At 66.9% G+C, this 23,646-nt stretch overlaps 6 protein-coding genes across 7 annotated transcripts in view; 3 read left to right on the top strand and 3 right to left on the bottom strand.

Annotated features, from left to right (window-relative positions):
* Window positions 1-23,646, bottom strand: part of LOC311164517 (neurexin-2-like) — a gene marked incomplete at both ends in the record, with an annotated part of 201,582 nt that overhangs the window by 11,285 nt on the left and 166,651 nt on the right.
* ZNRD2 (zinc ribbon domain containing 2) lies at window positions 16-3,099 on the bottom strand (the record flags this gene model as incomplete). Its single annotated transcript, XM_084224141.1, has 5 exons — window positions 16-1,202; window positions 2,245-2,304; window positions 2,449-2,561; window positions 2,898-2,956; window positions 3,028-3,099. 5 exons carry the CDS (start codon window positions 3,097-3,099, stop codon window positions 856-858), a joined length of 651 nt encoding a protein of 216 aa, XP_084080267.1. The 3' UTR covers window positions 16-855.
* Window positions 3,348-7,415, bottom strand: LOC311164628 (RNA-binding protein 4-like). Of its 2 annotated transcripts, XR_014616873.1 has the most exons (5): window positions 7,349-7,415; window positions 6,439-6,871; window positions 3,804-4,499; window positions 3,652-3,725; window positions 3,384-3,463 (listed from the first exon to the last, which is right to left on the bottom strand). XR_014616873.1 is itself a non-coding variant. In XM_084224155.1 (4 exons), the coding sequence occupies exons 2-3, from the start codon at window positions 6,848-6,850 to the stop codon at window positions 3,805-3,807; spliced, it is 1,107 nt and encodes a 368-aa protein (XP_084080281.1). In that variant the 5' UTR covers window positions 6,851-6,871; window positions 7,349-7,415; the 3' UTR covers window positions 3,348-3,725; window position 3,804. The 2 variants fall into 2 exon arrangements, 1 of the variants encoding a protein (XP_084080281.1); XM_084224155.1 differs by having other exon boundaries at window positions 3,348-3,725.
* On the top strand, window positions 7,654-12,512 carry LOC311164510 (putative nuclease HARBI1; the record flags this gene model as incomplete). Its single annotated transcript, XM_084224000.1, has 3 exons — window positions 7,654-9,189; window positions 10,943-11,330; window positions 12,422-12,512. The coding sequence occupies exons 1-3, from the start codon at window positions 8,145-8,147 to the stop codon at window positions 12,510-12,512; spliced, it is 1,524 nt and encodes a 507-aa protein (XP_084080126.1). The 5' UTR covers window positions 7,654-8,144.
* Window positions 12,532-18,024, top strand: CCS (copper chaperone for superoxide dismutase). Its single transcript, XM_084224157.1, has 8 exons — window positions 12,532-12,582; window positions 13,143-13,215; window positions 13,303-13,440; window positions 15,192-15,372; window positions 15,465-15,525; window positions 17,456-17,533; window positions 17,649-17,752; window positions 17,830-18,024. Exons 1-8 carry the CDS (start codon window positions 12,547-12,549, stop codon window positions 17,984-17,986), a joined length of 828 nt encoding a protein of 275 aa, XP_084080283.1. The 5' UTR covers window positions 12,532-12,546; the 3' UTR covers window positions 17,987-18,024.
* On the top strand, window positions 18,258-23,254 carry RBM14 (RNA binding motif protein 14). The gene is made up of 3 exons (XM_084224159.1): window positions 18,258-18,671; window positions 20,771-22,394; window positions 22,761-23,254. The coding sequence occupies exons 1-3, from the start codon at window positions 18,326-18,328 to the stop codon at window positions 22,966-22,968; spliced, it is 2,178 nt and encodes a 725-aa protein (XP_084080285.1). The 5' UTR covers window positions 18,258-18,325; the 3' UTR covers window positions 22,969-23,254.

Below are 23,646 nucleotides of genomic sequence, written 5' to 3' on the forward strand. Positions count from 1 at the left end.
TACATCGATCGCTTTTCAAACTGATTTCCCACCGAACCCGGGGGTTCCATCCCGGGCCGGGTCCCGGGGGGCTCCCGGGGGTCTCAGGGTGTCCCGGTGGGGGGGGGGTCCGGGGTGCCCCGGGGGTCTCAGAGCATCCCGGGCTCTGGGGGTGCCCCGGGGAGGGTCCGGGGCGGCTCCCGGGGGTCTCACGGTGGCTCCCGGGGGACTCACGTTGTCTCGGGGTGCCCCGGTGGGGGTCTCAGGGGTGTCCCGGGGCTCTCATGGTGTCTCAGGGATTCCGGGGGGGGGGTCCGGGGTGGCTCCCGGGGGTCTCACGGTGTCTCGGGTATTCCCGGGGGGGGTTCGGGGCGGCTCCCGGGGGGCTCAGCGATTCCCCGGGGGGGTCTTAGGGGTGCCCCGGGGGTCTCAGAGTGCCCTGGGAAGGGGGTCCGGGTGGCTCCGGGGGTCTCACGGTGTCTCAGAGAGTCCCGGGGGGGGGTCTCAGGGGTGTCCTGGGGGTCTCAGAGTGCCCCGGGGGGGGTCCGGGGTGGCTCCCGGGGGTCTCAGGGATTCCCGGGGGGGTCCGGGGTGGCTCCCGGGGGTCTCAGGGATTCCCGGGGTGGCTGCCGGGGGTCTCAGGGTGTCTCGGGTATTCCCGGGGGGGGGTCCGGGGTGGCTCCCGGGGGCTCAGGGATTCCCGGGGTGGCTGCCGGGGTCTCACGGTGTCTCGGGGTGCCCCGGGGGGGGTCCGGGGTGGCTGCCGGGGGTCTCACGGTGTCTCGGGGTGCCCCGGGGGGGGTCCGGGGCGGCTCCCCGGGGGTCTCAGGGTGTCTCGGGGTGCCCCGGGGGGGTCTCAGGGGTGTCCCGGGGCTCTCAGGGTGTCCCGGGGTGCCCCGGGGGGGGTCCGGGGTGGCTGCCGGGGGGCTCCAGGTCGCGCAGCCCGCGCAGGGCGAGCGCGCAGTCCCGCACCAGGCGGCAGAGGCGGGCGCTGCCCTCCACGGAGCCGCTGCGGGGCAGCTCCCGAGCGGCCCAGAGCAGCTTCTGCAGCAGCGCCGCCCGCGCCGCCGCCACCGCCGCCCCGGTGCCGCCATCGTTACCGGCATCGCCACCGGCAGCGGCCCCGGCGGGCTCCGGGGGCGCGGCGGGGGAGCCCCGGAACGCCGCGGCCGCGCCCTCGCAGTGCTCGGGGCGGGGAGGGGCGGGGGGAGCGGCGGGGGGAGCTGGGGGAGGGGAGAGAGGGGGTCAGGGGGGGTCACAAAGTTTGGGGTTCTGCCCCCGACCCCCCCAGGTCCTGAACGTTTCCAGCCCCTCCCTCAAATTCCGTGCTCCCAGCAGCCACGATTCACCGTGCCCACCCCCCCCAAAATACCCCCAAAATCATCAGTTCCACCCCAAAATCACCAATTCCACCCCGAAATCACTGATTACACCCCCAAATCACCGATTCCCCCCAAAAATCACCAATTCCACTCTAAAATCACCAGTTCCACCCCAAAATCCCCAATTCCACCCCCAAAATCACCAATTCCACCCCAAAATCCCCAATTCCACCCCAAAATCCCCAATTCCACCCCCAAAATCACCAATTCCACCCCAAAATCACAATTCCACCCCAAAAATCCCCAGTTCCACCCCAAAAAACACCAGTTCCCCCCCAAAATCACCAATTCCACCCCAAAATCACCGATTCCACCCCCAAAAAAACCCAATTCCCCCCCAAAATCACCGATTCCCCCCAGAATCCCCAATTCCACCCCAAAATCACCGATTCCACCCCGAAATCACCAATTCTCCCCCCCAAAAAACCCCAATTCCAACCCAAAAACCCAAATTCCCCCCCAAATCACCGATTCCACCCCTAAAAATCCCCAATTTCGGCCCCAAAAATCACCAATTCCACCCCAAAATCACAATTTTCACCCTCCAACTCCCCGTTTCCCCCCCCAAAAGCACCAATTTCCCACCCCCCAAAATACCCCTAAAAGTCTCCAATTCCCCTCCCCTGAAAATCCCCAATTCCCCCCCAAAATCCCCCCCAAAAAGCACCAATTTCCCACCCCCAAATCCCGAATTCTCCCCCTCCCCAAAATCTCCAACTCCCCCCACCCAAAATTCCAATTCCACCCCCCAAAAATCCCCAATTCCACCCCCAAAACCCCCAAATTTCTGCCCCCAAAATCCCCAATTCTACCCCAAAACCCCCAAATTTCTGCCCAAAATCCCCAATTTTCCCGTTTTCCCCCCCAATTCCGCCCCCCGTACCCTCGGGGTCCTGGCAGCTCACGCACAGCAGCCGCTGCTCTTGTCCTGCAGCAGAATCGTCTGGGGGGGACACGGGGGGGTCACGGAGGACCGGGACCCCTCCCCACCCCCCTCCGGTAGCCCCCAATTCCCTGGGGGGATCCCGGGGGGGTCCCGGGGGGGTCCCGGGGGGTCCCGGTGTTCCCCTCCCCCCGCCCCGCTCACCCCGCACAGCGGGCAGGAGCTGCCCAGCATTCGGTAGCCCCGGAGCAGCAGAGCCCCCATGGCCCGGCTCGCCCGGTCCAGCCGCTCCCGCCGCGCCTCGGCCTCGTCCGTGCCTGGGGGGGGAACCGGGGGGGTCCCGGTTACCGGGAGGGTCTCGGTTACCGGCGGGGTCTCGGTTACCGGGGGGATCCGCGGGGTGAAAGGGGGTCTGGGATGAGCTGGGGGGGACTCGGAGGAGCGGGAAGGGGGGCGGGGGGGTCACGGGGCGGCTCCGGGATGGGGGGGGTGTCGGTCCCGGTGGTGGCGGAGGGGGGTCACGGGGAGGATCCTGAGGGCTCAGGGCTGTCCCGGTGGTGGGTGGGGGTTCCGGGATGGCTCCCGGTGCTGAGGGCAGATCCCGGGGGGGATCCGCGCCCCGGGGGTGGGGGGAGGTCCCGCCGGTGCCTCACCGCCGTTCAGCGCCATGGTCGCTGAGGAAACGGCGTCGCGCCGGAAGTGACGTCACAAACTGCACAAGTCCGGGCAGAAACGGCGACACGAATTTGGGAAATAAGTTCCGGGCACCAAAATAAATCCCACGGTCCGTGACTGAAATGGGGTCGGGTCCCCCTTGCGGCGTAAATTTGCATAACCCCGCCTCTCTTCCGCCATAGACCCCCGCCCCTTCCTTTCGGCAACCTGATTGGCCGCTCGCGCTTTCTATTTGCATTCACTCCGCCCTCTCTCAAATCGGTCTAATTTGCATATTTCGCGCGGGATTTTAAAAAAGCCCGCTGTCGCTACACTCTGATTGGCCAGATGTGGCCCCGCCCACCTCACAACCCCGCCCCACGCCTTCCCCGCTCCCGGCACGGAAACTCGGTGACAGAAATCGGTGAAAATGTTTATTTTGCTGGAAAAGGGGCGGGGGAGGCCGGGGGTGTCCCCGCCCGGGCAGGGGGGACCCCGGGGAAGCTCCGTACAAAAAGGGGGGGCTCAGGCGGGGGGGACACGGCTCCATCCGAGGCTGCCGCACCTGGAAGAGAGCAGAGAGGTGAGGGGAGCCGGGGGTCACCCGGGGACACTCGGGGACACCCGGGGACACCCGGCCACAGGGACACGCGGGTGCTGGGACGCGGCGGCTCTGGCGGCTCCGGCGGGGACGGGGGGTCCCGGTGACGGGGAGGGGACGCGGCGGCGACAGCGACCCGGGGCACGTCTGACCTGGCGCGGCGGCAACGTCCGGGGGCTGCGGAGCCACGACAACGGCAGCGAGTCCCGGGGGGTGCGCGGTGATCCTGGGGGGGGTGGGAAAGGCCGTTACCGGGCGCCGGCGGCACGGAGACACCCAGCAGGGCCGAGCCCCCGGCGCTCACCTCAAAAGGCGGAGTACCGGGCCCGCTCCCCGTAGGGATCCCGCTCGAAGCGCTGCATGTCGTAGAGGGACGCCCGGGCCACCGAGGAGACGGGCGACAGCTGCCCACGCTCGTACGTGTACGCCTCTCCGACGGTGCTGGCCGCGGCGGCCGTGCGGCGCAGGGGGCTCCTGTCCCGGGTGTAATACGTGGAGGACGCGGCGGCGGCCGCAGCGGTGGCGGCGGCGGCGGCGACGGCGGCCGCCGCGCCCGGGGTGGGCAGCAGCGCTCGGTCGTACGCGTCTAAGGTGGTGGGGATGCGGCCGGCCATGGCCGTGGTGGCGGCCATGGCCGAGGACTGGACCTGGGAGTACTGGGCGTACTGGGAGTACTGGGCCATGGCCTGCTCCGCGTAGGCGTCGTACGCCGAGGCCGTGGCGTAGGACCGGACGCGGTAGCGCTTGTAGTAGTCGGCCATCCCGCCGTAGGCCTCATCGTAATACACGGTCTCCCCATAGCCCGCGGTGTAGGGAGTGCGCACGGCTCCGTACTGCTCGTTATAGGCCTCGGCAAAGTCCGCCACTTGCCCCGGGCGATCGACCGGGCACTCCTTAGACCAGTGCCCCTCCTTCCCGCAGCGGTAGCAGCCGCTCTTGTCTCCCATCCCGGGCACCGTCCGCAGCCGGCTGGTGGACAGCTGCACGCGCATCCGCTTGCCTTGGGGAGAGGGAGACCCGGCGTCACCCCCGGGCACCGCGCCCGGCCCGGAGCCTCGGGCGTTGGGCCATGGCATCTCCAGAGCCACCCCGACAGTGACATCGGGCCATGGGATCCCCCGGTGCCACGGGAATCAGGCCACAGGATCCCCTGGAATCACCCTGACATCGGGCCATGGCATCCCTCGGTGCTGTCATCAGCCCATGGGGTCCCCCAGAGCCTCGGGCACCAGGCCAGGGTACCCCCCAGTGCCACCCCAACACTGACACTGGGCCATGGGATCCCCCAGAGCCTCGGGCACTGGGCCACAGGATCCCCTGGAGTCACCCTGACATCAGGCCATTGGATCCCCACAGTTGATCCCAGCACTGGCACAAGGCCGTGGGGTCCCCCAGAATCGATCCCAGCACTGGCACAAGGGCATGGGGTCCCCCAGAATCGATCCCAGCACTGGCACAAGGCCGTGGGGTCCCCCAGAATTGATCCCAGCACTGGCACAAGGCCGTGGGGTCCCCCAGAATCGATCCCAGCACTGGCACAAGGCCGTGGGGTCCCCCCAGAATCGATCCCAGCACTGGCACAAGGCCGTGGGGTCCCCCCAGAATCGATCCCAGCACTGGCACAAGGCCGTGGGGTCCCCCAGAGCTGCACTCCACACCCGCACCAGGCACAGAGACCCCCAGAGCCGCCCCCTGCTCTGGCACTACGGGGTCACACAGGGCTGGCACCTCACTGTGGGGTCCCCAAGGGCCATCCCTGGCACTGGCAATCTGTGTGGGTCCCCTCAGTGTCACCCTGGCACCGTTGGTGGCCCCCAGAATCCCCCCCAGCACTGTGGGGTTCCCCAGTGCCAGCCTTGCACCATGGGGTCCCCCAGAACTGCCACCACCCCTTGGGGACTCCAAAGAGCCACCTGTGGCCCAGCCCCGTGAGGGACATTTGGGGACACGGAGGAGGTGACAACTCCCAGAATTTGTGCCCAGCCCCATGAGGGACATTTGGGGACACGGAGGAGGTGACAACCCCCAGACTTTGTGCCCAGCCCCGTGAGGGACATTTGGGGACACGGAGGAGGTGACAACCCCCAGACTTTGTGCCCAGCCCCGTGAGGGACATTTGGGGACATGGAGGAGGTGACAACCCCCAGACCTTCCTGCACACAGACCGAGGAGATGAAAGCCCGGGCGCTGCTTTGTTTGGGGTCCCTGTCAGAGGCACAAACTCCAGCCATTGATTTGTGATTCAATTATTTAATTATTGCACCAAGATTAAACGATGTCAAGGACCAGAACATCTGAGACCGTGCTGGCAATGCTGGGTTGGAGCCGGTGGTCCATGGGACCCCCAGAAATGGCACCGGCACTGTGGGACCCCCGAGAGGTGGCAGCAGCCATGGAGACCCCCAAGAGGCACCCATGGCACCATGGGACCCCTGAAAGCCGCCCCTGGCACCGCTGAGGGTGGGGGGTGACAGGAGCCACCGGGGTGGGCACCAGCCCCCGCAGACAAGGGGGGTCCCTGTGGTTCCAGGCAGGATTTGGGGACAACAGGAGCCAATGGGATGTGGTGTTTGCTCCCAGCCCCGTTTTCCCCCAAATTCCAGCAGCACCGGGACACCATCAGTCCCGTGAGGCAGCCCCAGAGGCAGAACTCACCCTGACCAACCAGGTTGGGGTAAATCCCCCGAAATTCCTACAAACTCCAGCGCTGTGGAGCCGCTCTGCCCCAACACAGAGCCACCACGGTGCTCCCGGCCCTGACACCGGACGAGGGCACAGGGACAGCACCTGGCACCATCCCCAGAGCCAAATTCCAGCGCTCAAGGATGAGAAGAGGCCCCGAACGCAGCACCAACCCCAGAGCGGGGTCGGTAACACCAAAAATCATCCCAAATCCTCCCAGATCAGAACCTCCCCGTGCCCCCAGCCCCGCGGCTCACCTTGGAACTCGGTGTTGTCCAGCCCCCGGATGGCCTCCACGGCGTCCTCGGCCCGCTCCATGTGCACGAAGGCGTAGTCCTTGACGATGTCACATTCTATGACGGGGCCGTACTCCTCGAACTTGGCGCGCAGCTCTAGGTTGGTGCAGGCGGGGCTGATGTTGCCCACGTGCAGCTTGGTGGAGGCCTTGCCCTTGTTCTTGCTGGCCTCCACGTTGATGCAGACGCCGTGCAGCTTGTGGTGGTGCAGGTTGCGGATGGCGTCCTCGGCCGCCGTCTTGTCCTCGATGTGCACGAAGCCGTAGTTCTTGATGATGTCGCACTCCAGCACCTTCCCGTACTGCTCGAACAGGGAGCGGATCTCCTGCTCCGTCGCCTCCCGCGGCAGGTTCCCGATGAACAGCTTCACCATCGCGACCCGCCTGAGGGGTGCCTGGACAGGGGGGGATCGGTGAGACCCCTTCCCCCCGTACAACGCCCGGTCCCGGTGAGGGGTCAGAGCAACTCCGGGGAGGGGGAAGGTTCCCCCCACCGTTCATAGATCCTCCTCCGGCTGATTCCCGATGGGAGCCCCCTCACCCCCAGGGGCCGAGGGGCCCCTCAGGGCACCCTGAAGCAGAGACCCCCCTCAGGAGAGACCCCCCAGGCCCGGGCTCCTCACAATGAGCCGGGAGACCTTCAGGGTTCCGAGCGGAGTCTCAGCCCCCGTTGTGCTTCGTGAACCCCCCAGCCCATGGAGGGGCACCGGGGTCTCCCCCAGACCTCATCCCGCTCCCGTCCCCGGTCTGAGCCCCCTCTTACGCGCCTTCCCGAGGCCGCGGGACCCCGTGCAAACCTCCCCCACAGACAGCAGGGCCCCGGTCCCTCCCCGGCCCCTCCCGGGCCCGCCCCGGAGCCCCCCGGTTCTCACCGCGCCCCCCCCTCGCCCGGTACTCGATGACGGCACCAAAATGGCGGTGGCCGCCTCACGCGGGGCCACGCCCGCCGCCCGCGCTGATTGGCCGAGAGCCGCGGAACGGTGCGACGCGATTGGGCGAGGCGCTGAGAAGCCCCGCCCAGCGGCGGCCCGGACAGCGTCTGGCACAAAGCGCTCCCGCCTTCGCGGCGGCCAATGGGGAGCGGCGGCGCGCCGGAAATGAGGAGGGAGGCGGGGCTTTCCGAGCACGAGACGGCAGTGCCGACCAATCAGAGTGCGGGGGAGGGGCGTGGCCTGGAGGCGCCGCGGAGCCGGGAGGGTCCGTGCCGGTGGGACCGGGACCGAGCCGGGAAACCGGGACCGACAGGAGCAGGGACCGAGCCGGGAAACCGGGACCGACAGGAACCGGGACCGAGTCGGGTGAATCGGCACCGAGCCGGGCGAACCGGGGCCGACAGGAACAAGGATCAAGCCGGAGGAATCGGGACCGAGCCGGGGAACCGGGACTGAGCCGGGGAAACCGGGACCGAGCCGGGGAACCGGCACCGGCACCGGGACACGGACAGACCCCCGCTGCCGGCATCAGGATCCACCGGTACAGGGACAGCGACCAACTGCTCCCACCTGCACCGGGACCGACTGGGACAGACCGGGACCAACCGCTCCCATCGGGATCGATCGGCACCGGAACCGGTCAGAAACAGCGACTGCCCGCTCTCACCGGGGTGTCCCGGCCACCGGGACCGGCCGGGCCTGGCCCCGCCCCTTTCACCGTAGCCCCGCCCCCGCCATGTCCCACGCGGTGCTGCTGCTGCGGCGGCTCCGGGAGCGGCACCGGCACCGGGCACAGAACCGGGACAGCGACGAGGAACAGGACTGGGACCGGGAGCAGGAGTGTGACAGGGACGGGGAGCAGCACCGGGACCGGGAGCAGGACTGTGACAGGGACCGAGATCAGCACCGGGACCGGGAGCAGGACTGTGACAGGGACCGAGATCAGCACCGGGAGCAGGACTGTGACAGGGACTGGGAGCAGGACTGTGACAGGGACCGGGAGCAGCACCGGCACCGCGATGAACCCCACGAACGGCACCGGGATGAACCCCCCGAACGCTCCCGCCATCAGTGCCGCGCTCATGACCGACCCCCCGCACCCTCCCCGCCATCCCGCATCTCCCTCCCCGCTCCATCCCCGCTCCCCCGCCGCGGCCGCCGCCGCCGCCGCCCGTACCCGGCGCAGCGCATTTACCGGGTGCGCTGCTCCTTCCTGGAGCTGAGCGACGAGCAGGCGCTGCGGCGCTGCCGCCTGGACCGGGCGGCCATCGCGGCGCTGTGCCGGGAGCTCGGTGCCGACCTGCAGAGCCTGACCGGCCGCAGCCACGCTCTGCCCGTGGCCGTTAAGGTCACCTCGGCCTTGGCCTTCCTGGCCTCGGGCTCCTTCCAGACCGCCTCCCGCCTCAGCACCGGCATCAGCCAGTCCGCCATGTCCAACTGCCTGGCTCAGTTCCTGGCCGCCTTGCAGCGGCGGGCCGCCCGGTACATCGCCTTCCCGCCGCCACCGGAGCCTCCCGGGGACGCCGCGGCGCTGCCCGGTGTGCTGGGGCTGGTGGGCGCCATGCACGTGGCGCTGAGGGCACCGGCGGACAACGAGCCCTTGTTCCGTAACGCCGGTAACTTCCACTCCATCAACATGCAGGTGGTGTGCGACAGCCGCGGCCACATCACCAACGTGGTGGCCAAGTTCCCCGGGTCGTGCGCCAACGCCACCGTGCTGGAGAACTCGGCCCTGGCGCGGCTGATGGAGGGGAGCAGGCCCGAGGGGGTCTGGCTGCTGGGTGAGGGGCTGGGGGGGAAATGGGGAGGGGGAAATGGGGAGGGGGTTTGGGGGGAGCAGGCCCGAGGGGGTCTGGCTGCTGGGTGAGGGGCTGGGGGGAATGGGGAGGGGGTTTGGGGTGGGAAATGGGGAGGGGGTTTGGGGGAGCAGGCCCGAGGGGGTCTGGCTGCTGGGTGAGGGGCTTGGGGGGAAATGGGGAGGGGGGAAATGGGGCAGGGGGTTTAGGGGGAGCAGGCCCGAGGGGGTCTGGCTGCTGGGTGAGGGGCTGGGGGGAATGGGGAGGGGGAAATGGGGAGGGGGTTTGGGGGGAAATGGGGGAGGGGGTTTGGGGAGGTGGGAAATGGGGGAGGGGGTTTGGGGGAGGAAATGGGGGGCTATGGGCTGGGTGAGGGGGCTTGGGGGGTTGGGAAATGAGGGAGGGGGAAATGGGGTGTGGGTACTGGGTGAGGGGTCACGGCAATCAGGTGTGTCCCTGATGCTCTGGGTGTGGCTCAGGTGTGTCCCTGATGCTCTGGGTATAACACAGGTGTACCCCTCCCACTCCAGCTGTCACTCAGGTGTATCCCTGAAGCTCTGTGTGTCACTCAGGTGTGTCCCTGATGCTCTGGGTATAACACAGGTGTGTCCCCGCCACTCCAGGTGTCACTCAGGTGTGTCCCTGGTTCCGTAGGTGTCACTCAGGTGTGTCCCTGATGCTCTGGGTATAACACAGGTGTACCACTCCCTCTCCATCTGCCGCTCAGGTGTGTCCCTGGTTCTGTAGGTGTCACTCAGGTGTATCCCTGATGCTCTGGGTATAACACAAGTGTACCACTCCCTCTCCATCTGCCGCTCAGGTGTGTCCCTGGTTCCGTAGGTGTCACTCAGGTGTGTCCCTGATGCTCTGGGTGTCACTCAGGTATATCCCTGATGCTCTGGGTATAACACAGGTGTACCCCTCCCACTCCAGCTGTCACTCAGGTGTATCCCTGAAGCTCTGTGTTTCACTCAGGTGTGTCCCTGATGCTCTGGGTATAACACAGGTGTGTCCCCGCCACTCCAGGTGTCACTCAGGTGTGTCCCTGGTTCTGTAGGTGTCACTCAGGTGTATCCCTGATGCTCTGGGTGTCACTCAGGTGTGTCCCTGATGCTCTGGGTATAACACAGGTGTACCACTCCCTCTCCATCTGCTGCTCAGGTGTGTCCCTGGTTCCGTAGGTGTCACTCAGGTGTGTCCCTGATGCTCTGGGTGTAACACAGGTGTGTCCCCGCCACTCCAGGTGTCACTCAGGTGTGTCCCTGGTTCCGTAGGTGTCACTCAGGTGTGTCCCTGGTTCCGTAGGTGTCACTCAGGTGTGTCCCTGGAGCTCTGGGTGTCACTCAGGTGTGTCCCTGGTTCTGTAGGTGTCACTCAGGTGTGTCCCCACCACTCCAGCTGTCACTCAGGTGTATCCCTGGAGCTCTGGGTGTCACTCAGGTGTATCCCTCCCACTCCAGCTGTCACTCAGGTGTGTCCCTGGTTCCGTAGGTGTCACTCAGGTGTGTCCCCACCCCTCCCGGTGTCACTCAGGTGTATCCCTGGTTCCATAGGAGTCACTCAGGTGTATCCCTGGAGCTCTGGGTGTCACTCAGGTGTGTCCCTGGTCCTGTAGGTGTCACTCAGGTGTGTCCCCGCCACTCCAGGTGTCACTCAGGTGTGTCCCTGGTTCTGTAGGTGTCACTCAGGTGTGTCCCCACCACTCCATCTCTCGCTCAGGTGTGTCCCCTCCCCGCAGGTGACGGCTCCTACCCGCTCAAGCCCTGGCTGCTGACGCCCATCGCGGGCCCGCGGGGCGCGGCCGAGCTGCGCTACAACGCGCTGCACTCGCGCACGCTGGCGCCGCTGCGCCGCACGCTGGGGCTGCTGCGCCGCCGCTTCCGCTGCCTGGCGGGCGGGGGGCTCCAGTACAGCCCCCCCAAGGTCTGCCAGATCTTCCTGGCCTGCTGCATCCTGCACAACATCGCCCTGCGCCGCCGCGTCCCCCTGGAGCCCCCCGAGGGGCTCCCGCCCGCCCCCGGGCACCCCGAGCCGCCGCCGCAGCCGCCGCCGCCGCCCGGGCCGGGGGCTCGAGAGGGGCGGGCGGTGAGGGCCAGGGTGGTGCAGCAGGTCAGGGAGGGGTTGGGGTGAGGGGATGGGGGGGGTTTGGGGTGCTGGGGGGGGGCTGAGATGTGATTTGGGGGGGTTGAGATATGATTTGGGGGGGCTGAGCCCTGATTTGAGGGTCCTGAGACATGATTTGGGGGGGTTGAGCCCTCATTTGGGGATCCTAACCCCTGATTTGGGGGGCTCTGAGTGCTTTAAGGGGTGCTGAGCCCCGATTTGGGAGTCCTAACCCCTGCTTTGGGGGGGCTGAGCCCTGATTTGGGGGGGCTGAGCCCTGATTTGGGGGTCCTAACCTCTGATTTGGGGGGTTCTGAGTGCTCCAGGGGGTCCTGGCCCCTGATTTGGGGGGCTCTGAGTGCTTTAAGGGGTGCTGAGCCCCGATTTGGGGGTCCTAACCTCTGATTTTGGGGTTTCTGAGTGCTCCAGGGGGTCTTGGCTCCTGATTTGGGGGGCTCTGAGCGCTTTGGGGGGGGTGAGCCCTGATTTGGGGGTGCTGAGCCCTGATTTGGGGGGTACTGAGTCTTCTGTGGGGTCCTGACCCCTGATTTGGGGGGGCTCTGAGCACTTTGGGGGGTCCTGACCCCTGATCTGGGGGGCTCTGGGGCCTTGGGAGGGGCTGATGTCGGGTTTTGGGGGGCTCTGAGCCTCTGGAGGGGCTCTAACCCCTGTCAGGCAGCTCCATCATTTTGGGGTGTCCTATTTCCACCCATTTTCCCCAATTTTCATCCTTTAACTGTGTCTGTGTTCATTTTGGTGCAAATAAACGATTTTTTTTTTACAACTATTGCCCCACAACGTTTTGGGGGTGGTGTCAAGGGAGGAAGGGCTGGTCATTTCGGGGACCCCCCCAAGGGGATTTTGGGGGTCCTTGCTGTGTCCCCGTGGGTGGGATGAGCCCCCTGAATCCCCCATCCCCAAATTTCCCCCCTGGGGGCCCCCCAAAACCCCCCTGCACCCCACAAAACGCCGCCATTCCCACTGCCGCCTTCCCAGAACCCCCCTAAGCAACCAAAACCCTTCCGAAACCCCAAAATCCCCCCCAAATCCCTCAAAATCCCCCAAATTCCCCGTCGGGCCCACTCCGGACGCCGCGCCGTTGCCATGACGACAGAACGCCGGAAGCGGCGCAACCTCCAAACCCTTCCCCCGGAGTGCGGCCGTATCCGGTCCGGCGCCAGAACGGGTCCGTGGCGCCGCAGTGACCCGAGAGCGGTTCCGGGATCGGAGTCCGCGGCCATGGCGTCACCGGCGGCCGGCGGGAGCAGCTGCCGGGTCGGGACCCCCGGGACGGGCCGGGGGGTCGGGACCGGAGGGGCGGAGGGGCTCGGGGGGTGGGGGAAGGGAGGACGGAGCGGCTCGAGGCCTGGGGGAACGGAGGACGGGCGGTTTGGGGGTGCAACGCTCTGGTTTGGGGGGGATCCGGGGGTGCCAAATCCCTCCCGCGGCGATTTTGGGGTGCAGGAGCCCTGGTCAGGGGGGTTTGGGGGTTCAGAAGCGGTTTAGGGGGTGCAGGACCCCCTCAGCGGGGGGATTTGGGGGTGCAGAGCCTCACCCGTGGCAGTTTTGGAGGTTTGGGGGGGTTTGGGGGTTCGGCACCCCACGAGCAGCACTTTTAGGGGTGCAGCCCCCCTTGGCAGGGCGGGTTTGGGGGTTCACAGCCTCAGCAACAACTTTTGGGGGGCGCACAATCCCTCCCACAGCGCTCTCACAGCCCTTCTCCTTTTGGGGTTCCACCCCCCCCCATTTTTTGAGCCGCTGACGCTTCCCCTCTCCTTCCCCCCCCTTCCCCATCAATTTCGGGGTGCGGATCCCCCCCTTTTCCCCCTCCCCAGCTGGAGTTCGACGTGCAGATGAGCTGCCAGGGCTGCGCCGACGCCGTGCGGGCAGCGCTGGAGGCGGCCCCGGGTGAGACCCCCGCCCTTCCCCAAACCCCCGGACCCCCCCCCAGATTTTTTTGGGGATCCCCCCCCGAGCCGGTGTGTGCCCCCGCAGGGGTGAAGGTGCTGGAGCTGCGGCCCCGGGAGCAGTCGGTGCTGGTGGAGACGGCGCTGGCGGCCGAGCGCGTGCGGGAGCTGCTGGAAAGTTCGGGGCGCAGGGCCGTGCTCAAGGGCATGGGGGGCTCGGCCGAGGGTGGGTGAGGGGTCTGGGGGGGTTTGGAGGGGGTCCTGGGGGGGTTTGGGAGGGGTCACAGGGGGGTTTGGGGGGGATTGGGGGGGTTTTGGGGAGTCCTGGGGGGGTTTGGGGGGGATTGTGGGGTCACAGAGGGGTTTTGGGGGGTCCTGGGGGGGATTGGGGGGGTTTGGGGGGTCCTGGTGCGGGTTTGGGGGGTCACAGAGGGGTTTTGGGGGGTCCTCGGGGGGTTTGGGGGGGATTGGGAGGGGTCACAAAGGGATTTGGGGGGGTCACAGAGGGGTTTTGGGGGGTCACAGGGGGGTTTGGGGGGTCCTTAGGGGGTTTAGGGGGGATTGGGGGGCTCACAGAGGGGTTTTGGGTGGTTCTGGGGGGGTTTTGGGGGTCACAGAGGGATTTTGGGGTCTCAGAGGGGTTTTGGGGCATCCTGGGGGGGTTTTGGGGGGTCCTGGGGGGGATTGGAGGGGTCACAGAGGGGTTTTGGGGGGTGACAGGGGGGTTTTGGGGGGATTGGGAGGGGTCACAGAGGGGTTTGGGGGGGATTGGGGGCGGTCACAGGGAGGTTTGGGGGGGTCCTGGGGGGGTTTGGGGGGGTCACAGGGCGGTTTGGGGGGAATTGGGAGGGGTCACAGGGGGGTTTGGGGGGGATTGGGGGGGGTCACAGGGGGGTTTGGGGGGTCCTCGGGGGGTTTGGGGGGGATTGGGGGGGGTCACAGAGAGGTTTGGGGGGGATTGGAGGGGTTCACAGAGGGGATTTGGGGGTCACAGGGGGGTTTGGAGGGTCCTTAGGGGGTTTGGGGGGGATTGGGGGGGATTGGGGGGGGTCACAGGGGGGTTTGAGGGGTCCTTAGGGGGTTTAGGGGGGATTGGGAGGGGTCTTGGGGGGTTTGGGGGGGTTTTGGGGGGGTTTGGGGGGTCCTGGGGGGGTTTGAGGGGGGTCACAGAGAGGTTTTGGGCGGCTTTGGGGGGTCCTGGGAGGGGGTTGAGGCGTCACAGAGGGGTTTTGGAGGATCCTGGGGGGGTCACAGAGGGATTTTGGGGTCTCAGAGGGATTTTGGGGCATCCTGGGGGGTTTTGGGGGGGTCACAGAGGGATTTGGGGAGTCACAGGGGGGTTTTGGGGGGTCACAGAGGGATTTTAGGGGGTCCTGGGAGGATTTGGAGGGGGTCACAGAGAGATTTGGAGGGTCACAGAGGGATTTTGGGGGATCACAGAAGTTTTTGGGGGCTCACAGGGGGGATTTTGGGGGGTCACAGGTGGGTTTTGGGGGGTCTTGGGAGGGTTTTGGGGGGTCACAGAGGGATTTTGGGGGTCACAGAGGGGTTTTGGGGGGTCCTGGGAGGGTTTTGGCGGGTCACAGAGGGATTTTGGGGGGTCACAGGGGGGTTTTGGGGGGTTCTGGGGGGGTTTGGGGGGTCACAGAGGGGTTTAGGGGGGTTTGGGGGGGATTCGGGGGGTTTAGGGGGGATTGGGAGGGGTTACAAAGGGATTTTGGGGGTCATAGAGGGGTTTTGGGGGGGGTCACAGAGGGGTTTTGGGGGTCCTGGGGTGGGGTTGGGGGGTCACAGAGGGATTTTGGGGGTCCTGGGGTGGGGTTGGGGGGTCACAGAGGGGATTGGGGGGGTCCTGGAAGGGTCTGGGGGGGGTCACAGAGGGGTTTTGGGGGATCCTGGGGGGTTTTGTCTCCTCCTGGAGGGATTTTGCTGCACGGGGTGTTTTGGGGGTGCCTGACCCCTCTGTGTCCCCCCCAGCTCCCCCCGGGGGGGCGGCAGTGGCGGCGCTGGGGGGTCCCGGGGGGGTCCGGGGGCTGCTCCGGTTCCTGCAGCTCTCCCCCGGCCGCTGCCTGGTGGACGGAGCCGTCTCCGGGCTCCCCCCCGGCCCCCACGGGCTCCACATCCACGAATTCGGGGACCTCTCGGATCCCTGCAACAGGTGAGAGGGGTGGGAGGGGGCTGGGGAGGGGGCACGGGGGGTGGGGACCCCCGATTTCACCCCTGTGTCCCATCCCCCTCCCCCCAAATCAGCTGTGGGGGCCACTTCAACCCCGACGGGGAGAGCCACGGGGGACCCCAGGACCAGCACAGGGTGAGCTGGGGGGATTTGGGGGGGGTCTTGGAGGGGTTTGGGGGGGCAGTGGGGGAATTTGGGGGATTTGGAGGGGTCTTGGAGGGATTTGGGGGGGCAGTGAGGGAATTTGGGGGGTCATTGGGAGGATTCTGGGGGATTTGGGGGGGGTTGAGAGGGCAATGAGGGAATTCTGGGGGTCTTGGAGGGGTTTGGGGGGGGCAGTGAGGGAATTTATGGGGTCTCTGGGAGGATTGGGGGGGTTTTGGAGGGGTTTGGGGGGGCAGTGGGGGAATTCTGGGGGATTTGGGGGGGGTCTTGGAGGGGTTTGGGGGGGCAATGAGGGGATTTGGGGGGGTCTTGGAGGGGTTTGGGGGGGCAGTGAGGGAATTTATGGGGTCTCTGGGAGGATTCTGGGGGATTTGGGGGGTCTTGGGAGAGTTTGGGGGGGGGCAGTGAGGGAATTCTGGGGGATTTGGGGGGGGTTGAGAGGGCAATGAGGGAATTCTGGGGGTCTTGGAGGGGTTTGGGGGGGGCAATGAGGGAATTTGGGGGGTTTCTGGGAGGATTCTGGGGGTCTTGGAGGGGTTTGGGGGGGCAGTGGGGGAATTCTGGGGGATTTGGGGGGGTCTTGGAGGGGTTTGGGGGGCAGTGAGGGAATTTATGGGGTCTCTAGGAGGATTTGGGGGGGTCTTGGAGGGGTTTGAGAGGGCAATGAGGGAATTTGGGGGGTCTCTGGGAGGATTCTGGTGGATTTGGGGGGTCTTGGGAGGGTTTGAGGGGGCAGTGAGGGGATTTGGGGGGGTCTCTGGAGGATTTGGGGGAATCTTGGAGGGGTTTGGGGGGCAGTGAGGGAATTTGGGGGGGTCTCTGGGAGGATTCTGGGGGAATTGGGGGGTCTTGGAGGGGTTTGGTAGGCTCTTAGGAGGGTTTGGGGGGGGTCTTGGAGGGGTTTGGGGGGGCAATGAGGAAATTTGGGGGGTTTCTGGAGGATTTGGGGTGGTCTTGGAGGGGTTTGGGGGGGCAATGAGGCAATTTGGGGGGTCTTGGGAAGGTTTGGGGTGATCTTGGAGGGGTTTGAGAGGGCAATGAGGGAATTTGGGGGGTCTCTGGGAGGATTCTGGGGGATTTGGGGGGTCTTGGGAGAGTTTGGGGGGGCAGTGGGAGAATTTGGGGGGGTCTCTGGAGGATTTGGGGGAATCTTGGAGGGGTTTGGGGGGGCAGTGAGGCAATTTGGGGGGTCATTGGGATGATTCTGGGGGAATTGGGGGGTCTTGGAGGGGTTTGGTAGGCTCTTAGGAGGGTTTGGGGGGGTCTTGGGAGGGTTTGGGGGGGCAGTGAGGGAATTTGGGGGGTCTCTGGAGGATTCTGGGGGTCTTGGAGGGGTTTGGGGGGGCAGTGAGGGAATTTGGGGGGTCTTTGGGAGGATTCTGGGGGAATTGGGGGGTCTTGGGAGGGTTTGGGGGGGTAGTGGGGGAATTTAGGGGGTCTCTGGGAGGATTCTGGGGGATTTGGGGGGTCTTGGGAGGGTTTGGGGGGGTAGTGGGGGAATTTAGGGGGTCTCTGGGAGGATTCTGGGGGAATTGGGGGGTCTTGGAGGGGTTTGGTAGGCTCTTAGGAGGGTTTGGGGGGGGTCTTGGAGGAGTTTGGGGGAGCAGTGAGGGAATTTGGGGGGTCTTTGGGAGGATTCTGGGGGAATTGGAAGAGTTTGAGGGGGCAATGAGGGAATTTGGGGGGTCTCTGGAGGATTTGGGGTGGTCTTGGATGGGTTTGGGGGGGCAATGAGAGGTTTGGGGGGGGTCTCTGTGGGATTTTTGGAAGCTTTTGTGGTGCAGTGAGGGGATTTGGGGGGGTTTCTGGAGGCTCTGTGGCTTCCAGGGTGTCTCTGTGAGGCTGGGGGCTGCTCTGTGAGTTTTGGGGGGGCTCCTGAACCCCCCCTGCCCCCCCCCAGCACGTCGGGGACCTGGGGAACATCTGGGCAGATGCCGACGGCCAGGCGCGGTTCCGAATCGAGGACTCGAAGCTGAAGGTTGGAATTTGGGTCTGGGGGGGATCCAGGCTGTGCCCCATCACCGGGGAGGGTCTGTCCCTGAATTTGGGGGGGGTCTCCGTGGTGTTCTGACCCCCCAAATCCCCCTCCCCAGGTGTGGGACATCATCGGCCGCTCCGTGGTGGTGTCGGAGGGCGAGGACGATCTGGGCCGGGGGTCCCACCCGCTGTCCCGCGTCACCGGCAACTCGGGCCGGGGGTGAGCACTGAGGGGGGGGGGTATTTGGGGTGGGGGTCTTTGCGGGGTCACCCCCCCTGACTGTCCCGTGTCCCCAGGCTGGCGTGTGGCGTGGTGGCCCGCGCGGCCGGGCTCTTCCAGAACCCCAAACGCATCTGTTCCTGCGACGGCGTCACCGTCTGGGAGGAGCGCGACCGCAGCCGTGGGGCTCCCCTGGAGACCCCCGCCATGGAGACCCCCAGCCCCCACCTCTAGGAGCCCCCCGGGACCGAATAAAGCGTTGGGAGCCCCTCGCTCTGAAACCGCTGCGGCTCCTTTAAGGGGGGGCGTGGCCAGAGCGGAGCAGGGCGATAAGGGCGTGGCTTAATGAGGAGATGGGCGGGGCTAACGCGGCGGGAAAAGATAGGGCGGGGCTCGCGCGCGCGCGGTGCGCACGGCACGCAGGCGCTCTGAGGCAGGGCGGTGCGCACGGCACGCAGGCGCGCTGCGCACGGCACCGCCCCCGCCGCCCTCAGGAACCGCCGCCATTTTGAAGCCGCCGCCGCCGCTGCCGGTTCAGTCCCCGCCGCGCTCCCCCAAGCGATCCCCGCCGCGATGCGTCCTGGCATCAAACTCTTCGTGGGCAACGTCCCCGAGGAGGCGACGGCGGAGGAGTTGAGCGAGCTGTTCGCAGGCGCCGCGGGGCCGGTGCTGGGCGTCGCCCTCATGAAACAGTTCGCTTTCGTGCACCTGCGGGACGAGGCGGCGGCCGCGCGCGCCATCTCGCAGCTCAACGGGCACCAGCTGCACGGCCGCCGCATCGTGGTGGAGCCATCCCGGCCGCGCCCCACCAACACCTGCAAGATCTTCGTGGGGAATGTGTCGGCCGCGTGCACGAGCGGGGAGCTGCGCTCGCTCTTCCAGCAGTACGGCCCCGTGGTGGAGTGCGACGTGGTGAAAGGTACCGGACCCGCCGCCGGGGCCGCGCGGCCCCCGCCGCCCAGCTCGGCCCGCGCCGCCGGGTGATCCGTGGCACCCGAGTTCCGTCCGACTGCGGCGTCGCCCCCGCCCGGACCCCGGCGCGGCCTGGGCTGGTGGAGCGGGGGAATTCCTGCCGCTTCCCCCTGCCCCGAGCGGGGCCGTGCGAGCTCGAGTTTGCTCCCGTAACCTCCCTTTTGCCAGCCACGTCCTGCTGCATCGCCTCCACCCGCCCCGGCCGGGGCGGTGAGGGCCTGTGTAGGCGGTCCAGACCCCTTAACCTCCCCTCTGGCAACTACGTGTCTTCGATCGCCTCCCCCAGGCTCAGGTGGGGCTGTGCCAGCCCCTGTGGGTGCCCCAGACCCCCTCCCCCGATAACTCTCCTCCAGCCAGCCTCGTGCTCTGCAATCGCCTCCCCAAACCCCAGGTGGGGCCATATGAGCCCGTGTGGGCTGCCCAGCCCCCTCAATCTCCACATTATCCCTTCTCTAACCAACCTCCTCATCCTCCCTCAAGTGGCCCAGGTGGCCTCCACACACTCCTGAACACCCCCCTAACCCCGTTCCTGGCAGCTGTGTTCTGTGCCATCACCACCCGCAGCCCTGGAGGGGTGATCCCTGCCCACTGCTGCCACCTCTGTGACCAAATCATCCCCAGGCCATGGCCTGGCCTCCACAGACACGCTCAGCCACAGAGCTGGGACATGCACAGAACACCCCATGAAACCCCTGAGGGGTTCAATGGCTTCACACTGGAGACCCCCAGCACAGCCTGGTGAGGTCACCCACCTGCCCCAACTCAATTGTCACCTGTGTCACAGTGATGGACTGACAAGTGTCACTGCCCTCTCCCTGACCCTGCTGTCATCTCATCCCTTCTCACCTGACCCTGGAGTCCCGGTGATGTCCCCGCAGTGCCCGTGTGCCCCTGCCCACAGGAGGGGGACGCGTTCCTCTGCTCTCTCGTCCCGGGTCACAGCCACCAGCACAGCCTGGCAGAACCTGCCCTGCATCCCCTCGGGTTTGGGGGTGCCATGGCTACCCCCAGGGGGTGGCAGCAGGGCTGGGGGTGACATGGAGGGGACATCCCCTCTTTGAGCTTCCAGAGTGGGACATGTGGATGTGGGACAGGAGCCGGGGGGTGGGATGGCACCGGGAGGATAAAGGAGAGGGTGACGTGGCACTGATGCTCAGAGATCTGGGATGGGTTTGCTCAGCCAGTGATGCTCCCAGCACACCACACACCTTTGGGTGGGTTGTCACTGGTTCTGATGGTCTTGGTCTGTGACTGCAGGGAAACCACACGGGGTCGCTGCCCTCCTGCCCTGTGCCGGCCCCGGACCCGTCGTGCCACGGGGGTGACCCCCCGACCACCATGGGGCATCCAGCCCCCAAATCTACTGGGCCAAGTGCCACAGGTGGCCACCAGAGCTGCCACCAGGTCCTGCTTTCCTGCTCCTCGCTGTCCTCAGATGTCTCTGTGCTGCTGAGCCGTGGTTGTGCCGTGTGGCACTGGCTCCTCACCATGGCTGGGCACTCACTGGGGGTGCTCAGCCCCTCCTTCCTTCCCTCTTCTCCCTCCTCTTCTTCTGTCTTAAGTCCCTGTTTCCTTCACTGTCCTCGTCTTTTTCTGTCTCCTCTTCCTCTCCCCCCTTCCTCTGTCCCTGTCCCGCTCTCTGTGCTGCCGCCGGTTCTCTCAGCTTTGCTCCGCTCACTGCCAGGACATCCCACGGAGCCCACGGGGCTGGCACTGCCAGCCCAGCCCGGGCTCTTGGTCCCCATGTGCCAGGGAGGGGCTGGGAGGGGGCACAGGAGGCAGAGGCTGGGGGGACACGGAGGGAGCCAGGCGGGCTGTGGGAGGCTGTGAGCTGGGGGACGCCGGGTGGGCTGTGACCAAACGAGCGCGGGGCAGAGCCGATGGTGGTGGTCGTGTCTTCTCCGGCGAGCGGGGCCGGCAGCGCCGTCCCGGGGCCAGCAGCGCCCGTCCCGCGCCCGTCCCGCTGCCGCTGCACGGCTCGTTAGCGCCGGCTCCTGTAACGAGTTGTGTTTTCTCCCCTCACTGCTCTCTCTGCTGCTTTGTCAGACTATGCCTTTGTGCACATGGAGAACGAAGCTGATGCTAAAGTTGCCATCGAAAACCTAAATGGGAAGGAGGTGAAGGGGCGCCGGGTGAACGTGGAGCTCTCCACCAACGTGCAGAAGAAGGGCACGGGCCAGGCGCCGCCGCCCGCCCTCGGCGTCGACAAGACCAAGCGCATCGGCCTCGAGTACCGTGAGAAGTTCCAGCCCAAGATCGAGGGCTTCGACCAGCAGCGCCGGGTGGCCGACGCTGCCTTCCCCTCGGCCGCGGGCGCCGGCTACGCCACCACCCCCTCCCTGTACGATTATCAGCAGCGCTTCGGCGCCAAGTACGACGCCTTCGATGCGCAGCCCCGGCCCGCCTCCCCCTCCTACTTTGGCAGGGACCGCAGCCCGCTGCGGCGCTCGCCCACCCGCGCCGGCTACGCGGCGGTGACGCTCCCCATGACGGCACAGCCGGCCGCCTACCGCGCCCAGCCCTCGGCCTCGCTGGGGGCCACGTACCGAGCCCAGCCCTCGGCCTCCCTGGGCGTGGCGTACCGCCCGCAGCCCACCACGGGCCAGGCTGCCGCCTACCGCGCGCAGCCCTCGGCCTCGCTGGGCAGCGCCTACCGCTCCCAGCCCTCGGTCGGCTCCCTGGGTGCCGCGGGCACTCAGCCTGCTGCCGCCAACTCCCTCGGCTCCTACGGCGCCCAGCCCGCCGCTGCCGCCTCGTACGGTGCCCAGCCCACAGCCGCCAACTCCCTCAGCTCCTATGGCGTCCAGTCCGCTGCCCTGGCCTCCTCCTACAGCGCCCAGCCCGCCTCGGGCTACTCGGCCGGCTACAGCGCCCAGCCCGCCATTGCCGCCTACGGCGCCCAGCCCGCCACCGGCTCTGCTGGCTCCTACAGCACCCAGGCTGTGGCTGTGCACGTGGCATCCTACGGCACCCAGCTGGCCGCAGGCTCCTACGGCGCCCAGCCCATGGATGGCCACGCCAGCTCCTACAGTGCCCAGCCCGGCGCCGTGCTGTCTGCCGGCTACAGCGCCCAGGCCGTGGCGGTGCACGCCAGCTCGTACAGTGCCCAGGCTGTGGCAGGTCATGCTGCTGCTGCCTATCAGCCCGTGGCCGGCCACTCTGCCTCCTACGGTGCCCAACCCGCGCTGTCCACCTCGTATGGCGCCCAGCCCACCGTGGGCCACTCAGCCTCGTACGGCGCCCAGCCCGCCACGGGCCTGCCCGCGTCCTACGGCAGCCAGCCCGCAGCTGCCGCGCTCCCCGCCGGCTACGGCGCGCAGACGGGCTCCTCGCTGGCCGCATCCTACGGCAGCCAGGCCGCCGTCGCCGCCGCTTCCTACAAGGCGCAGGCCTCTGCCCCGCTGACGGCAGCGTACCGGGCGCAGGCCTCCGGCGCCATGGCGGCCTCCTACCCGGCGCAGCAGCCGTCCTCCGCCGCGCTGGCGGCCGCGTACCGAGCCCAGCCAGGCAGCGCCTACGACGGGCCGAGCCAGCTGGGGCAGCCGGCGGGCTCCTACCTGGGCCTGGCGCAGGCCGCCGCCGCACCGCCCTACGAGCGCACCCGCCTCTCCCCGCCTCGCAGCGCCGCCTACGACGACCCGTACAAAAAATCGTCCTCTCTGGCTAAAAGGTACGGTGCCGGGCGGGGCACCGACCCCCGCCCCTGCCTCCCGCTGCTCGCCGGCTCGCCGGGCTCCGGCGCACCGCTCGCGGCTTGACCGGCGCCGTGTGGCGCTGGCGCGGCTCGCTATCGCCCGGCACGGTGGGCGCCATGGCTCCGCTCGTGCCGCGCAGATCCCGGGGAGGGGACGGGGCTTGGTGCGGGCGAGGGGAGGCAGTGGCACACGTCGGGGCCTCCGCGGCTTCCGGTGTCTGATCCCGTCCTGCGCCGGCTTTGCCCATCGTGGTGCATCCCCAGGCGGGATGCGGTGCCGCCAGCGGCGGCGGATCCGAGCGCCGTGCCCCCCGGCTGATCCCCCTCTCTTCTCTCGCCCAGGTACGGCTCCGAGCGCCGTCTGTCCGAGCTGGCCGATTACCGGCGCTTAGCGGACTCGCCGCTGGCGTACCGCCGCTCGCCCACCAAGTCCCCGCTGGACTACCGCCGCCTGCCAGACGCACACTCCGAGTATGCCCGCTACTCAGGCGGCTACAGCGACTACCTGCCCCCTGCCCGCATCCACTCGGGCTACCAGCGCCGCCTCTGAGCTGGCCATGGCCCCACCTGGGCACGGACGGTTTTTTCAGCCGATTCTTTCTGGTTTTGCTGTTTGAGTTTTTTAGAAGGTTCCGCGGTTACGGTTGGACGTGGCCGCACGGTTCATCCCCCGCTGGCGCTCAGTGCCGGTTCATAACCATGAGCCATGTGGCTCAGACTCTTTTATACCACAAGTTGTCCCATTTTTTGGGTGAATTCCCCGTTTCCAGCATCAGGCCCGGCACGGTGCCGGGGGTTTTTTATGACTGTAAATAAATGCTGGGGTCTGCTCCGGTTCCCGACGCCTCCCGCCTGGTTCTTTCCCAGTCGTGGGGGTCCACTCCCACCCCTGGGGATGCCTCCCAGTGCCACCATCACCACTCAGCCGGGGTTGATGGTGCTGCCAATGCTGGAGCTGCTTTCCCACCACGCAGGAGTGGATTTGGAGGATGAGCAGCAAGAAGTGCCAGGCTCGGCCCTGTCATGACACCACTGCACGGGATCACCAGCACCAACTGTGCTGGGGCTTGTTTTGGGTGAGGAAAACTGGTTTTGATGGGTGGTGTGTGCCATGCCAGGTACCACTGTCACCATCGTGACCACTCCTGCAGGCGCTTCCTGTCCCTATCTCTCCCCAGGGATGGTCACAGCCCAGTCTGGCTGTGCCACAGGAGGGACGGCCAAGGCT

The sequence above is a fragment of the Fringilla coelebs genome (assembly GCF_963513975.1).
Source record: "Fringilla coelebs genome assembly, chromosome: 33".
Taxonomy (NCBI): domain Eukaryota; kingdom Metazoa; phylum Chordata; class Aves; order Passeriformes; family Fringillidae; genus Fringilla; species Fringilla coelebs.